This window comes from Empidonax traillii, unplaced genomic scaffold (assembly GCF_003031625.1).
Source record: "Empidonax traillii isolate 1590-97213 ecotype Southwest subspecies unplaced genomic scaffold, ASM303162v1 scaffold619:size634076, whole genome shotgun sequence".
NCBI lineage: Eukaryota > Metazoa > Chordata > Aves > Passeriformes > Tyrannidae > Empidonax > Empidonax traillii.
Window position 1 is genome coordinate 362,631 of NW_020955812.1, and position 15,762 is coordinate 378,392.

Below are 15,762 nucleotides of genomic sequence, written 5' to 3' on the forward strand. Positions count from 1 at the left end.
TGATCAAAGGAAGATGAGGCAAAACGTGGACTCTCTCTGGAAGGAAATGGAATAATCGGTTACCTGAGATATGGAGAAGGCTGATGTACTGCGGGGATGTTGTTTTAAAGTGTGTATACTAAGCACAACATACCTAGTGCTTAGAAACTAGAATACAAAATTATCCAGCATGCTATTTGATTATAACATGATTTTATAATGGAACCCTTTGGAGGATTAAGCTGTAATTACTTAATGAGAAATGCATGGGAGGGTGCAGTACCTGCTGCTCAAGTGCACTTGGGCTCAGTCTTTTGTATGAGACTGTTAAGGATGTTTCACTACATCTGGTTTTGGTACAATTCTATAAATAGCTTCCTTAAAAGCCATATCTAATAAATAACTGAGGTACATTTGCTTTAAGAACCCAACCCTCTTCTTTTACCAGCACAAAAATTCATAGTTGCTCAAATTAAGATTACACAGCAGTCATGAAAAAGCCCCACTGACTCGCCAAACTGAAAAGCAAAGGGTGCTGGGTGGAGGGTTCCAGGCACTGAGACCAGCTCTGCAGAACATCACATGAGTGCTCACAGAGAAGGGCACAAAAACCAGGAGAGGCTTTCAGGGCAGAGACACTGGAGATAAAATGTTTAACTCAACCAGGAAATTATTACCACAGTCAGGAATTCCTGTATCCATAGTACATAACAAGTAGCTCTAACAACTCACAGAATTTAAGTTTTTTCTCTCTGGATACGCTTCTGTCTTCAGTTTCTCTAGGCAAGGCTCAGACTGTCTCAGCTGAACAGGAAATTCTGCTTATGCTGGTGATTGAATGCTGTTTTCTTAATGATACACACTTTCTGAAATAGTTTTCCCTTTTCTGTACTTCTGTCAGGATTTCTGTGTTCCCAGAAATCCTCAGAAACGCAGGAGCAGACGTATGGAAAATAAATGCAAAATTACACCCTTCTTCAATTTTCAGGCTGCTTCAAATGACTGTTCAAAGCAAACTGTCCTTATAGCAGTCGCAACCAGGTTTACTAACCCAGCTGAGGGGTAAAAGGTTGTATCTGTCAGACAGAACTCTAATAAAATAAAGAATAAAAATCACTAGGCTTAGCTTGATCCAAAATCCTAATCTATCACACAGAAATCACAGCATCATAAAGACACAGGCTTTACTAATTGAGAGATTTCAGAAAGTCATTACGAGGTTATTATGAGCACTGCTGAACAGGAATGGATTCCTTTTCTGTATGAGTTTTGGAAGATTCAAATAAAACATTAAACAATGAATCGTTGTCAGATTTAATTGAGAGAGAACATACAAGTAGCCCAGAAAGGCAGGGAAGACAAAGGCTGAAATGAGAACATTTTTTGAGGTAACACGATACAGTGTAACACCCTGGCTTGTAGAGGAGTATCAGGCTTTGAGGGAGGAAATTAAAAGGGAAACTCTGTTCTTGCTACTGTGGACAATAAATATGAAACAGAGCTTTCAAAGGGCACAGAAACTGGCTCCATGTTAGCTGAGAATGAAGCTGTTTCTGTAAAACAAATATTAAGATCTCTATCAAACTCTACAAGGTAGAGAAAAAGCAATGGGCACTTTAGAATCCTAATTTCAAGTTGACCTGTCCCCAAGATCATCTCTCTCACACAATGTTGCTACACATTTAACAGTCCAGCCATAAAACCAATTAATACAAAGTGGATTTTTAGAAGAATTTTATTTCTATGACAGGAAAATACAAAGCTGCTCAGAGGAATCCTGCTCAGAGGAATCAAGTATTAAAATCCTGAGAACCATCTCAAACAATTCAGTGCTTACTTTTATTGTGTACTATTAGTGTAAAGCAGCAGATATTCACAGTTCACTAGAAGATGAAAACTGAAAAATTTGAAACTCATGCTACTTTCTGCCTTTATTGAGCAATTATTTTTCAAAATATTTCAGATCGTAGTGTTCTCATACTACAAATGTAGTGGGAACATCCCCATTCATGGATACAAAATTTATTTGGCATAATCCTGATAGCAAAAATGGAAGATAACTTATAATATACCACATAACCTGATGGAGGCAGCCCTTCTGTTTCACAAACCACTGTGAATAGGAAGCATAATCACCTAAGAGGGTAATGTTGTTACTCTTAAGTACACAGTTAAGTGCTCCACTGGCATAAACAACATCAGTAGACTACAAACTATTCTACATTTCTACATGCTACTACTGAGATCATAAATACAAGTCTCCCATCAGTTCTCCACTCCAACATCTCGTCTCGAAGTACATTTGCATTGTTGAGGCATATTTTAATATTGCATAGTTCTACACAGATAAGGTACTACTGCTTGCATTGCTGCTGCAAATGGCTACATTACTCTTAAATGGGTACTGTTACCACAGTAAATCACATAAAAATAGGTAGACTTCACACAGATCATTAAATGTCTTAAATTGAATGTACCTGTACTCTTGAGCAGCACTTCATTTTTAATTACTATCTATAACTTGTGAGCTGGCAAAGCCTTTTACATCATTCTCAAGCTTACAGTTGAGCTCTAACTGTTAACTGTAGCATGTCATGAAAACACTGGAACATAGTTCTACACAGCACTTCTGCATCAGTCTCTGGACATGATTTCCAAGAAGAACAGGTTGCAACGATCCTATAGAAATACAGGAAACAATGAGATTGCCGCACTTAATTGTCATGATCTAGGATGAAGTCACAAAAATTAACACAAATTCTGAAATAAAAACTGTCACATAAACATACTGTCTCAACATTAAAAAAGGACTCAGATCATGTGTGCCTTCAGTAAACAATAATGTTGACAGATCTTGAAACCAGATACTTTGATTTAAATATCCATTACCACATACACAGTGACGTAACTTCTCTGCTTATATTTGAAAATGCTGTGAATTATAGTTCTTCTTTTGCAACTAGTTTAAGGTTTTAAGTACTTTTTTTCCTATTTACGTAATGCAAGGTAAATCTTTATCTGGTTCCAATTATTTTAAGAGAGCCATAGATCAAACTGTAAATGGTTTGTATACTCAAACTGATTCAAATGTGCATGCAATCCATATTTAGCTTTAAGAAGAAGTCATTTGAATTACAGCTAAGTCATAAACCAGCAACTTATCTCTACACATTCTAGTCGGAGTAGTTTTAGATTTCATAAAAAAGCAGTAATTTTTGTCCGTAAGACCAACAAGCCAAAGATGAATCTTTTCAAATCATTCAATTTTAGAAGTGAAGCCAAATGTTTTAGCCTCTTACTGTTACTCAAAAAAGGTCTGGTTTGAGTCGAGATGTGTGTGTCACTCCAAGAACAATGGGTAGTGTGCTCACCTGTCTCCTTATCTGCTCTAGCTCAGTCAAAAAACTTCAAAAAACACCTCTTACAAATGACGTCTAGAATAACAGCCTATTTTAAGTAAGTTAACTTTTTTTGTTACTCCCTTCTTTCACCCTTTACTTTCTGTACACTGTTAGTATCTTGGTGCTTACTTCACCTTCACCATTCATCCTGCCTCACACACATGCTTTCCCAGAACATCAAAGCCTCTATTTCATGTACCTCACTTCTCAACCTCTCCTGACATGTTTAGCCATATTTCTTCTGTCTTTTCCTTTCCTCATTCTAATTGTTAGCTGCCTCTCCCTCTGTGGTAAAGGCAGAGCCATACCTAAAATGAAATTATAACCTTACCTGTCATCTCTGATTGAATAAAAAAAGCCATAGCCATGTTGTACCATAGGGAGTGCACATCCACTAAACCTTGTGTAGCCAGTCAGACTAGTTGAAAGGACAAAATTCCCACCTCCTCCACTGTAAAACAACACAAAACAAAAGCAGCACTTTTAAAGGTAATTTGAAACAAAGCCAGTTTAAAAAAACAGTTATTTTGACCTAGGTGTCGAGAAATCAGCACATATAAGGCCAATGCTACAAAGGCCTTGGTATTGAGGGATACAACTCCCCAAAGGACAAGAATATGAATTACCTAGCTGTGAAGGCCTTATCCCCATACAGTTCTGGCACTGGCAGTCCTTGCTCCTGTGCTATGAGCAGAAGACCCAGAAGATGACGATCAAAGCCTGTCAAATAAATGCAAATACAAAATCATCAACCACAGTGTTTCCTGGTTTTCTGCTTCTTCTGGTCTGGATAGCTAGGAGCTCAAGTAACAGCTGAAGGACAGGTAAACAACAGCATCTGCTAAAGAAGAAGTATTGTAGCATCCAAAACCATTTCCCACATATTTGATCTAAGAGACCTTCATCTCTTTCAACTTGCAGCACTGAGCACAAAAGCAAATTACCTAAGTAATAGAAACCCAGCATAGTTCCTGGGGAAAACAAAACACAAGAGAACTCTCACTTCAGCCAAGGAGTGAAAGTGGCTCACTGTCAATTATGTGAACAAGGCAAAAAGACTTCCAGGGTCAGAACTGCCTAGATGACACACCAAGTAGAATGGAGAGAGTATGAAGTTCATCAGGTGATTATTTCCCAGATACTTTTTCTTATTCATAAAACAATGTACAACGCTAACATAGATGGGTTAGAACCTCACCCAAATCTCTCCTCTGCCTTAGAAAACCACATTTTTCATTTTCCAGATAGGCATATATTTGACTGGAAGGTATTCCAAAATAATGTTTAGCTAGGTAGAGAAACTTTGAAAGTGAACATATCTTTGGGGTACAAGGAAAGGCCCAAGCACTAGGTTTTAGTTCTCCTCAAAATTAAAGCATAAAATGTTAAGAAATAGTTTTTATTCAGGTGCAAAATAAGGAGGCAGAGAAAATGTATTAGCATACAACAATATTCCCTTTTCATCACAAGAAAAAACCAAAACAAAACAAGTTTTGATGTCAGAGTACCTTTTCCATTCTCACATTCTTTCCTCATTTTATTGTGCTTTGCAAATGCCTTATGCATCAGTTGTAGTCGTTGATAAGTCTGTGTAAAGTAAGGAGAGACAGGATAAAAACAAAAAAAAAAAGAAAAAACAATCCAAATGAGTAACATATTAGGAATCACAGATCAGCAATTTTTCCCTTTCACAGTTTCTAACAATTTTAGATAGAGGAAAATGGAGAACTTTGAAAGTACATTAGAAGCTCTCTCAAACTCCTCCTCCCACATCCAAATTCCTTTTTCAGAAGAATGTGCTCGTTTGCTTTCAGAAGAATGTGCTCATTATCTCTGTTCTGTTACTCAGAACACTTGTGCACTAAACAATATTCTAAACTTCATGCTCCTTCCCCAGAAAGCTGAAACAATAAAAAGTAGCCACTGTGAACTAGAATAATCAAACCCCAAAATTTTCTATAATACCCTTTAGTCAGAAGGACAGTAGCTTTTACCAGGTGTGGTTGCACTTCCATGATCATCATGCCCTGAATTAGACAAGGCAGTTGGACTACATAATCACTGCAGGCCCCTTCCAACAAAAATATTGTATTCTATCACTTTTCATAACAAAAAAATAAAGGAAAGAAAAAAATGAAAAACACAAAAGCAGAAAACAAGACCCTATCTAATATATACAGATGCCAACTGCATTCCCAAATTTTCTCTGCTAATTGCCAGTTCTGCCCAACGTTACTTTTTTTTCCAGTTTTATATTGAAACTTACATATTAAAATCAGAAAGAATACAAACAGAATGTTTTTTATAAAGGAGGCCTTGAGAAACAGTTCTGGATGCTCAAGATCTTGACTTCCAAGATGTTAGATCTTGCTAGTTCTTTACTTAAGAAGTACCCTCTATCCTTTTATTCATCACAAGAGAGGTTGCAACAGAGAATGTGAATCAAGAGCAGCAGCCACTCAATCTGAATAAAAATCAAGCTACTAAACTCACAAGAAGGAAAAGAAAATCTGAGATAAAAGTGTTTTTTCCAAAGTATATAACTTTAAGGTACTAAAAAGTATATAAAGACAGACTTTTAAGCATGTTAATTTCAATACTACTGAACACAGTTTTTAAGCCCCAGGAGTTCAGCATTAAAAAAAAAACAACAGCGAGATATTTGGAGATGCTATTTAATACTGCAAAGAGAAAAAGGCTACAGTTAGTGCTGGAAACCTGATAAATGGTTAGAGGGTAAATGAAAAGCAGGAAATAACAGGAATCCATACTTGGAATAGGAAGCAGATTTGAAACGTGACCAGAAAACTGAGTTTTAAAGCTGCAGCACATGCCAAAAGAAGCCAGTGAAGACCAAGAAAAAGTGCTCTTGAAGGCTAGAATTATCAATCACACATGCTTTCTGACAGCCATATTTCCTGTATGTTTTTCAGATGTGTTAATATTATAGAGCCTTTGAATTTTTACTAAAGACATGTAGCCCTTTGTCTCAAAAATCTCCTTGTTTAATTTCTCAGGCTCTAAGAAATGTGCAGGGAGGACAAGAGAAAGAGCTTTAGCACAACTCTCACTTGGCAAGAAAGGCATGACATGCTTTGCCAGCCAAGCACCAGAGGGCAGTTGCTGGGAAAATAAAAAGTCTCTGGTTCAGCTATTCAGAGACACTCTGGAATACATCCCTGTTGCCACTAGGACACAAACAGATTTCAATCTTGCTCTCTGATGCAAATATTAGATAAACATTTCCTGATTTCACTTGGAAATTAAAACAACAGAACCGCAGCAGAATACTTTGGATCCAACCCAATAACTTTCTGAGGTATGAAAAAAAATCAGTGTGAATGTAACTCAAGACAGTTACATTCTTGAAACCAAAAGGCAAATAGGACAGAAAAACAAACAAGCCCATACATGACAGCACACCTCAGTTACAGTGACCAGAATCAGAGTTTAAGCAACTCAACATTTGAAATCTGCCTCACTGGAAAGATGCCAACTCCCACCAATGAAACAACACAAGAGCGAGTTTTAAGCAGTTCAAATGACAGGCCTTCTAAATACATGATGATTAAAGCAGGATTTCAGTATTTACACCGTCAGAAGGATCCAGCATGGACTTGCACCATTCCACTGCTTCCACAGTACATGGTCTTATGGTCTCTGTGCGGCCATGATAGAAACGCCTGGTCATGGCAGTTTCGTAACAGCAGCCCGGACTAAGAACAAAAATTAGGGAAGAGTATCTCATTACCTTAACAAAACTATTTGCTCTCTCAAGGACTCAAAAAGTCCTGCTGAAGATCTTGCACATTTAGCTCAGTTACAAGTACCAGAAACACACTAATATTCTTTAAGTTATGCATCCAAAAAGGAGCCACAAAGGAACTCTATGCACTTTTACGAGACAGATGACTGAAAAAAGTGCCAGTACTATAATCATACCTTGAAAAGACTGTGTTGTCATGGCTATTTTCTGCAGACTACAGCTCTACCAGGCTCTAGCAAAAATAGGCTGAAATTACGCAAGCTTCAGTTTCATATATATCCCCATTGAAGAAACGACCTACACCACCCAAACCCTCAAAAATTAAGCGACACATTTAAAGCAAGCCATGTGTCTCAATGCATTTGGAGGAAAAGGCTGCTGCATACTGACAGCCATCCAGCTTTTATATCTGGAGCATCTCCAGCTCTATGACAGTCTACCATTTAAAATACAACTTCCGTGAAACATACTTGAGTGTTTACAACAGACCAAACAGGCCATTTCAGTCAGACAATTAATGTATCCTAACGTTCAGTAAACAGAGATCTACCAGCCTTTATTACAATGTGATCACATCACCAGTGACTAAGCATCACACTCCTGTGACGAAACCTTCCTCCTGAAGCAAGCAATACTCTCCAGGTCAGTAATGACTTATATGTGCTAGTTAGCAAACAGAAATTTGGGAACCCCAACAACAGGAAGAATGACACCTTTAATCTATAATAATACAAAATAAAATGCTACATCTGAAAATGTAGAGGCAGGCATTTGGAGGGTCTCTGTCTCTGTTATTCTGCTCAAACCTTACCATCCAATGTCGCTAAAGAAAGTGAGACACTGACGTTTGTGAGGTCTTCTACAGGCTTGGAAGATTAAACATTTTACTGATGGCGGTCACTTTCCACAGATAAAGCTTTCTTCTCCATTTGACCAACTATTCGACAGTAAAGAATCCTGACCCACTGAGCATTTGGTGTTTGCCCAAATACTTCCCATGTACAGCCAAAATTCACCTTTTTGTGGACTGAGTTCTGCCATCCATTCCACAATATATGAACACATTATCCCTATGGTCACAAGGGCAAAGTTCTTCTGAAGCAAGTATGGTCTTATGCAACTGTTACTTTAAAAACCCCTTAGTTCTTCATTCTTACATCACCATAGCAAATTACACACTAACACTGCAAAGCCACTGCACCTCTTTACTCAAGAAACCATTTTTTTTATTCCTAATCTGATGTTTTCTTACCGTCCATGGCATTTGTAATAAGCAAGCTGAAGGGCAAGCTGCACAAATGTATCAGGATGAAGTTTCCTCTTCCTAAGCAATGCTTTGCCGAAGGATGTGAAGGCGTAAGACACCAGCTGCAAGTCAGACACCTGTCATACCAAAGGAAGAAAAACCACAGAAGTCAAGAAATACCACATCTTGATCCACTTCAAAAGACAGTCAACATAAACCAACAATGCAACAAATTTAACCACTTGTTAAGTCCCCCGATTCATCAATAACTTATTTATTCCTCTTCTCCAGCATGGAGAAAGACCAACCAAAAAAACATAAATACGATGAAAAAAACCAACTACGAGAAGCATCAAGAAATTCCACCTTCTGGTAATACAGTTCTTTAGTACGTCCAATTTCATTTATAATTTTTGGATCCACTGTGAATACAAGTTCCTCTGGCCAAGGAATATCCCTCACATTATCTGATCCCTGGAAAGATGCAGACAGAAAGAAAGAAGGGAAAACAGAATATATTATTGATAGGAAGAGACATGTTAACTATAAACTTAAAAGTTTATAAAGGATAGATACCTTCCATTTTCCCTCATTCTCAATAATCTTCTTTTCGGCATAAGATAACATGGTAATTAAAGCCATGGCATCGAAAGGAGAATGCTAAAATCAGATAAGACAAGATATCACATTATTTGCATAACTGTAAGATGATCAAATTGCTTTTTTACCTATCCCACTCTTTACCTGCAGATCAACAGCTTTACTGCACAGTGTTGGACTTGTTTTTCTAGTTCTACAATAAACAGAGAACTACTTTAGGTCCACCCACTGTTTTGACTGCTCTGCAGCTGGATAGGGAGGCACAGATTTTAGGCAAGATATAAGCCCTTCTGGTCATACAATAATGAATCTAAAAAACCAGGAGTTTAAAAAACACAGCTGTTCAAATAGATACATTATATGAAGAGTTTATTTTAGGCCTTCTTGTGCACGGTAATTTTTTTATTTTGGAACTCCCTCATTAAATACTCTAAGAAATTATTTCAGATCTCATGTTCACAATTCACGTATGGTATAATATCAAGCAGACTGCTTTTGGAAAGTCGTCAGACAAGGTGCCTGGTAAACAAGGCTATACTAGAGAGGAACACATTATGCATTTAAAATAATACCCTGAAAGGAGAAATTCAGTAAACAAATACTCAAAAGGTTTATAAGATGAAAAAAATTTCAACTTACATCACAGAACGCGCTGCAAGTTCCATTGGAAAAGAATATGCTATTGTAGGATTTATCTCCCCAGCGCACAGTCGGATCACCTGCTAATCCCAGCCTTGTGAGCTAAAGCAAAGGTTACATGCTGTGAATTTTAAAAAACACTGAGTACACTGCCAACCTCTTTCAGCTAAACGCAGTCTACATTAAGAGGGTGAGATCTCCCTGATAAGGCATTTTCATCCAGTTCAAGATGAAACATGCTTATAATCCCAAGCTTTAATTAAAAGTGTGATAAAAAGTTGATGACTATGGTTTTGAAAATGCTGAAGGATAGAGGGCTAAAAGGTTATGAAGGTAGATTTCAGCCACTCCCCCTTCCAGTGTCCTAATAATTAAAACTACTAACTTTTCCTAAGGATCAAAAAGCAGCATTATTTGCATATTTATCTGTTTTATTCTCTGTTATGAAAGAGTAAGAAATGCTACTTCTGTATATAGGCAAAAGAAATTTTCATGAAAAGATGACCAAATATAAATTATCAAAAATCCTTAGCTACCTCAGTATAGTCCTCAGGAGTTGCATGGGGACTAGAATCATCAAGGCAGACCACAAACAAACTTCTCTGAATTTTTTCCAGAAGAGTTAAGTTCTTTGGATCAAGATCAATCAAATATTCCCGTAACTAGAAAGCAGAAAAAGACAAAGCTAAGTCAAATAACGTATTTCCAGTGATCACAAGGCTTTTTCCTGATACCTCAGGAACCAATTGTTGAAAGTATTCCTACCTCTGCCCATTTTGTCCTTTCGTTGCTTGTTAGGGCTGCCAGTCCTGGTCCATCTGGCTCACTATGGCATCTTTTCTGAATATATGTAAGTTGCCTTTAAGAAGATTTCAAAAACTGAAGTTAACAAAGAACAGATGCAGCTTTGGAGCAACGAATCAGATACAGGACAAACATTCCACTCAAGATAAACCCTGAAATTTAAAGCAGAACACTAGCTATAGTACATCCTAAATGTAGAGTCTGAATTACATGAGAGTAATTCCCCTCCTACCCTTTCCTTGCATTTTTCCTTTAGAAGAACTATTACCAAAGAGGTAATTTTAAGTTTGCAAATTCAGTTTTTCACACGCTGTTCTAGCTCTACAAATTACAGGCACTCAGTCCTGGCTTGTGTTTTGTTCTCGCACTCTTGCCCATTAAACTTCACTACTGATCATTAGTTACATAGTAATCAAAAATGTAAGACACCAATGAGGAGGTTACAGCAGAAAACCCTCCTAAAAAAACCCCACCAAACCAAACCCAACACAATCTGGTCTTCCTATAGACAACAGCATTAGGGTTTTTTGTCTGTATTCTAGGTGTTCATTTATTTGCTACTTGCTTAACAGGTACAGCTACAAAAACATACGTTAAAATATTACATATTAAAGTATCAGACTTCTTTTTTTTTTAAGTGATTTTTAGATTTTTTAACTTTTTAATTTTTGTCTGGCCTAAGGAATTTGGCCAGACACTTTTTGCCAGTTTTAATCGCAAGCCTTCTGTTGTGCTCTATAAGTAGCACTTTGACAAATGCAGGAAGTTATTCCTAGACAAGATTAACAACCCTTTCTTAGTAAGTAGATGCATATAGATCCCAAATTGATCACGAGAGACTTATGCTGAAACTACTTCTGTATTTGACATCCGAGTTAGACCAACAGAGTGGGAAACTTTGTGGCCCCAACTGCACTGACAATTCAAAAGCCAGCATCTGAACATGCTACTGGGACATAGAAGATACAGCACAGAAGAGCTTTAAACATTGGCTGTTACACTGTTGCTGAAATGTACTATTTGAAGAACCAAATTCTTTCTCTCTATTCCTTTGCAGCAGCTCAGGAACGTGAAGACCTACAAACATGGCTGGTTGTCACAGGCCTGGGGCAAAGACAAGAACTGCAAGTGAAATGCAGCTGTACTGCTCCGTAGCTGCAGGAAGTCAATCAGTGTATGCTACAAGTTTGGACTCTGCTGCACTCACCAACAGAAATTCCAGCCTCTCTACACTTGAGAAAACTGACCACAAGTTTATCAGATTTAAATCAACATGACAGTGGCGTTTCATCTTTGATAATGAATAAGTAGCAATAAGACAATTATCTATGCAGATTGCTCTTGAAAGGCATGATGATACTTATAATCCTAATATTTCCATGTAAAGAAGCTTCATATATAAAGGATATTTTCTACTCAAGTATCTTCTTTCAGCCTTTTGTATGATGCTCTGTGGGTGTAGTACAGCAGTATACAATAATCACGTTCTATGGAAAGAAGCTGTTATTCAATAAACAAGAACTTACTCAACTCTGAACCTTCAGCTAGAGGAGAAGCTGCAGCCTCTCCCAAACCTAATTCTTTGGGATGAAGGACAAAGAAAAAAGAAAGTCTCCTTGGTATGTAGCTTAAATAGGACAGCTCATTTAAGACAAGGTATTTTGAAAACCTGAATATCTCTGGAGGAGTCACCATACTGCCTTCATGCATAGCATCAAATGCAAACACTCGACCTCGACATAGGACTATTAAGTGAGATGGGCATTCACCTTCCGCTTCTGAAATGAAAAATAAGAATAAATAAAAATCCAACCTTGGGGATAAAGTGAATGACAGATACAGGAAAAACTCAGCAAGTTCTACAGACCCTTTTTTGTTCAAAATGTGGCAGACTTCATATAGTAAAACTCGGAAAGATTAAAAAAAGAGTAACTTTTTAAGTCCAACTGCATGCTCTTACTGCAAATTTGACATTTTAAAAACCAACAGAAGTCATACATAACTTTCACTGTTATGAACTACTTCAAGTCATCATCATTACCTAGTAGCAAGTGTCACTTATTTGTGTATCTTGTATGAAAGATTTCTCTGCTGAAATGACTGTTCCCTGTGAAAGCTGATCTAGCAATATTTCTCGCTTGAATGAGTGTTGCTTATTGAACAAGTCTACTGCTAGTTTTGGTTATGCACCTCATGATGCACTGCCATGCCAATCACACCTGACCAACACATGCATATCTGTAAGAAGGGAGCACTGACACACCAATTTGGCCACTATACAGAAACACAGATGGTACTGGCCCGCTCCAGGCCAGGTATGTTTGTCCCACCAAACACTGCCCCACCAAACCCATCTACCTGGAAATTAGACTAAAGCTGGAAAAGACACAAACTAGGTGTTAAAATTCCAAGAAACGTCGTTGTATTTTTCTCAAACTAGCCCAGTAATCTACTCTGGGAAAAAGAAATGTATACTTTACCCACAAGTATGGAACGTAATGAGCGTCCAAAGAAGTCCTAATACACTGAATAACATTTAATGAGCTCTTCACCTGTTCTCATGAAGATGTCTGCTGCAGGCTGAACCAAACAGCTCCCTGGGCTTTTAGTACGGTTTTTGACTCCAAGTTGACATTACCTGATAAATTTTAGGTGCCCTACTCTGCAATCTAAATACTACTTCAAGTGTTTAGACCATGTCAGTTCCCTCTATGGCCAACGGAGAAAAACAGATCCGTCTCCAGATGGCAATTCCTTCTATCTTAGACAGTATCTATCTTACATACTCGCATATTTTAATGGCCCAAATCCGCCTCTGGAGGTATTCATATTTCTCCATGAACCACAGAGAAACAAGACAACTAACTGGACCAAATATGTCACCTTGAGGCAGACAATCTACACAGAAATGGGTATCACTTGTTGTGTATGACATGAAAATTATAAAAGCAAGATTGTTATTTAATGATGTTCTTGCAATATTTTAAGGCAGAAAAGGAAGAGGAATGACATAAATTGCTTCTCCACCGGGTAACACCCTTGTTTATTAAGAGTGATCATAACAGAACATTGACTTCCCACCATCTGAATATTTCTTCTAAGTTTTAGTACTTGAATTGACTCTTCAACTGTAACGCTAAAAAAAAAAAAAAACCCACACTACCTTAAAACCTTCCTTCAACTTTGCATTTTCCCATCATTTCATGTGGTATGGAGATTTACTTGGATATATTTTATGGAGCAATACCTTCTTCTTGAATTCCTGAGTCCATGATTATCGAGAGCAACACTGCTGAACAACCCTGGATGCGTCAGAATGTGTGTGGAAGGGCTGTTATGATTTCAGTTTGCTGATTACTAATGCTACAGTATTTGGTAATGGAGGATGAATAAGAACATTACACTTTAGCTCTTGATCCCAAACGCTAGAAAATCATCGGGAGTTTAATAGAATGCCTTTATGAAGCTCTATGGAGTACTTTCAAGACTGATAATAGAAGCAGCTGACCAAGCCAAGAAATAGCACAATGATAAAAAATAAGTAAGAATTATCCCAACAGAATATATGGGAATACACTTGAGAAATGCCTTCTCAAATGTGAAAAAACATGCAATTAGTAATGATGTTGAAATCTTGTCCATATAATACATGGAATCCATACACACTTATAACACACAGAATTTGTCTTTTTTCAATTCTTAATGCTGGCATACTTATTATAGGCATCAGACTGGTAATATACAATTTCAAACAGAGCTTTCTTACACTCTTATTTAGTAAGGACTAAATACTTGACCAAATAGGGCACTTGTAGATGAGATTGCTTCCTTATATAAGCACTCAACAACTACTATCTGACTTATTTCTTGAGGAAGCAAGTATTTTATGGTTAAAGTCAGCACTCCATTGGCCCATCATTAAAAATCATTTGCTTGTATTAACCCCCAATTTTCATTTGTTTACCAGTTTTAAAGTAAGTGCCGAGCGAGTCTCTGGTAACTCCAGGAATTTTGCAAGTGCAAAAGAGCATTCGAAATTGGTTCATGTCCAGAACAGTGTTCCCAGATCTCTCGATTGTCACCTTCTCTCTGTAGTAACAAATACACCAAAATTAAATACGAGAAATGATAATGATGGAATTAAATGAAGGTAAGACCAACCTGTCTTTTACTGCAAAGAATGCATGCCAATAAACATAAGCATATATTTGCAACTAAAGGATACACAGACCATTAATATTTAGAATTAATTATTTTTTTTTGAAGTCTTACGCTCGTAATAGATCCCAGTATTTCAGGGTGTGCCATATATTTACACATGCTCTTTCTATCTGAGTGCCCTCTTTTGGTGGCCAGCAGTGTTCAATATAGGGACCAGGGCCTCCCATATTACAGTGTATTTGTGTTGAGATGCGAAGATCAAGGTAAGCCACATTCAGCCACCAGTCCTCCAGCTGAAATGAAAAATGTTTAGCATCAGAACTAATTAATTTTTAGTCATTAATTTCTTAATAATCACCTAAGTGTTAAATTGCTTGCTCTTTTTTCTTTCTTTTTTTTTAGTACTTTGAATAGTAGTTCCTATGTAACACAAGGCAGGACAGTGGTTCAAAACTAACTGCTGAAGGTAATGACACATTTAGCTCTTCTGTTTTCAAGCTTGAAATAAAATTCAATACTGTTTAAGAATATTAAACTGTCAATTATCATGAACATTTCTTCCCTGCTATTCATCATCTTAAACTCTTGCAGATGTCAGCTGTGGCTGCTGCAAATATCAGAGATTACTCCATGGAGAATGGAAGGAAAGTAGACTTGTATTGAGCAGGGATCTAAGACAGAGTTTATAATGTATTGTTTCTGTCACCATCCGAAAATCCCCACTCTGGAATATGTCAGGGCCTTCCTCATATTCCTTTCTCTGTTGAAACACAACATTAAAATGCTACCACATAGCCTCCTTCTGGAAAGTGAGAGACAAAACTCTAAATTCCAGGTTTTGTTTTGTTGGGTTTTTCTTTTGTTTGTTGCTTTACTTTTTCTTATTTTGCTAGGGTGGAGAGAGCAGGGACACATGTCATAGGAGGAAAAGTTGATAGACAAAGCATTCAAAAGTTGGTAGGTAACTATAATTTCAGCTGGTGAGCTCTCTTAGCTACTCAGCTTTGAGAAAACCAAATCACACATATATAACTAAGTGAATGCTTTCATATCCATAGGCCAAGTGGCAGATACAAGGAAGATCCTAAGATTTAAAAAAGTGAAATGGTTCTTTGAATTATATCCTTAATAACCAACTTTCCATAAGTTGAATTAAGATTTCTTAC

General features: G+C 37.3%; 1 protein-coding gene across 2 annotated transcripts in view; it reads right to left on the bottom strand.

Moving 5' to 3' along the window:
* Positions 1 to 1,698: 1,698 nt before the first annotated feature.
* Positions 1,699 to 15,762, bottom strand: part of CROT (carnitine O-octanoyltransferase) — a 22,585-nt gene continuing 8,521 nt past the window's right edge. Inside the window, exons 4-17 of one of the 2 annotated variants that reach the window (XM_027898732.1) lie at positions 14,708 to 14,889; positions 14,400 to 14,524; positions 12,105 to 12,213; positions 10,397 to 10,490; positions 10,168 to 10,293; positions 9,632 to 9,733; positions 8,969 to 9,052; positions 8,759 to 8,866; positions 8,399 to 8,529; positions 6,973 to 7,096; positions 4,889 to 4,967; positions 4,007 to 4,100; positions 3,712 to 3,831; positions 1,699 to 2,658 (exon numbers count right to left, since the gene is read on the bottom strand). In XM_027898732.1, coding sequence (XP_027754533.1) covers positions 2,538 to 2,658; positions 3,712 to 3,831; positions 4,007 to 4,100; positions 4,889 to 4,967; positions 6,973 to 7,096; positions 8,399 to 8,529; positions 8,759 to 8,866; positions 8,969 to 9,052; positions 9,632 to 9,733; positions 10,168 to 10,293; positions 10,397 to 10,490; positions 12,105 to 12,213; positions 14,400 to 14,524; positions 14,708 to 14,889 — 1,599 coding nt within the window. In that variant the 3' untranslated portion in view covers positions 1,699 to 2,537. Of the gene's footprint in view, positions 2,659 to 3,711; positions 3,832 to 4,006; positions 4,101 to 4,888; positions 4,968 to 6,972; positions 7,097 to 8,398; positions 8,530 to 8,758; positions 8,867 to 8,968; positions 9,053 to 9,631; positions 9,734 to 10,167; positions 10,294 to 10,396; positions 10,491 to 12,104; positions 12,214 to 14,399; positions 14,525 to 14,707; positions 14,890 to 15,762 lie in introns of those variants that run through there. The other variant, XM_027898733.1, reaches the window with a different exon arrangement.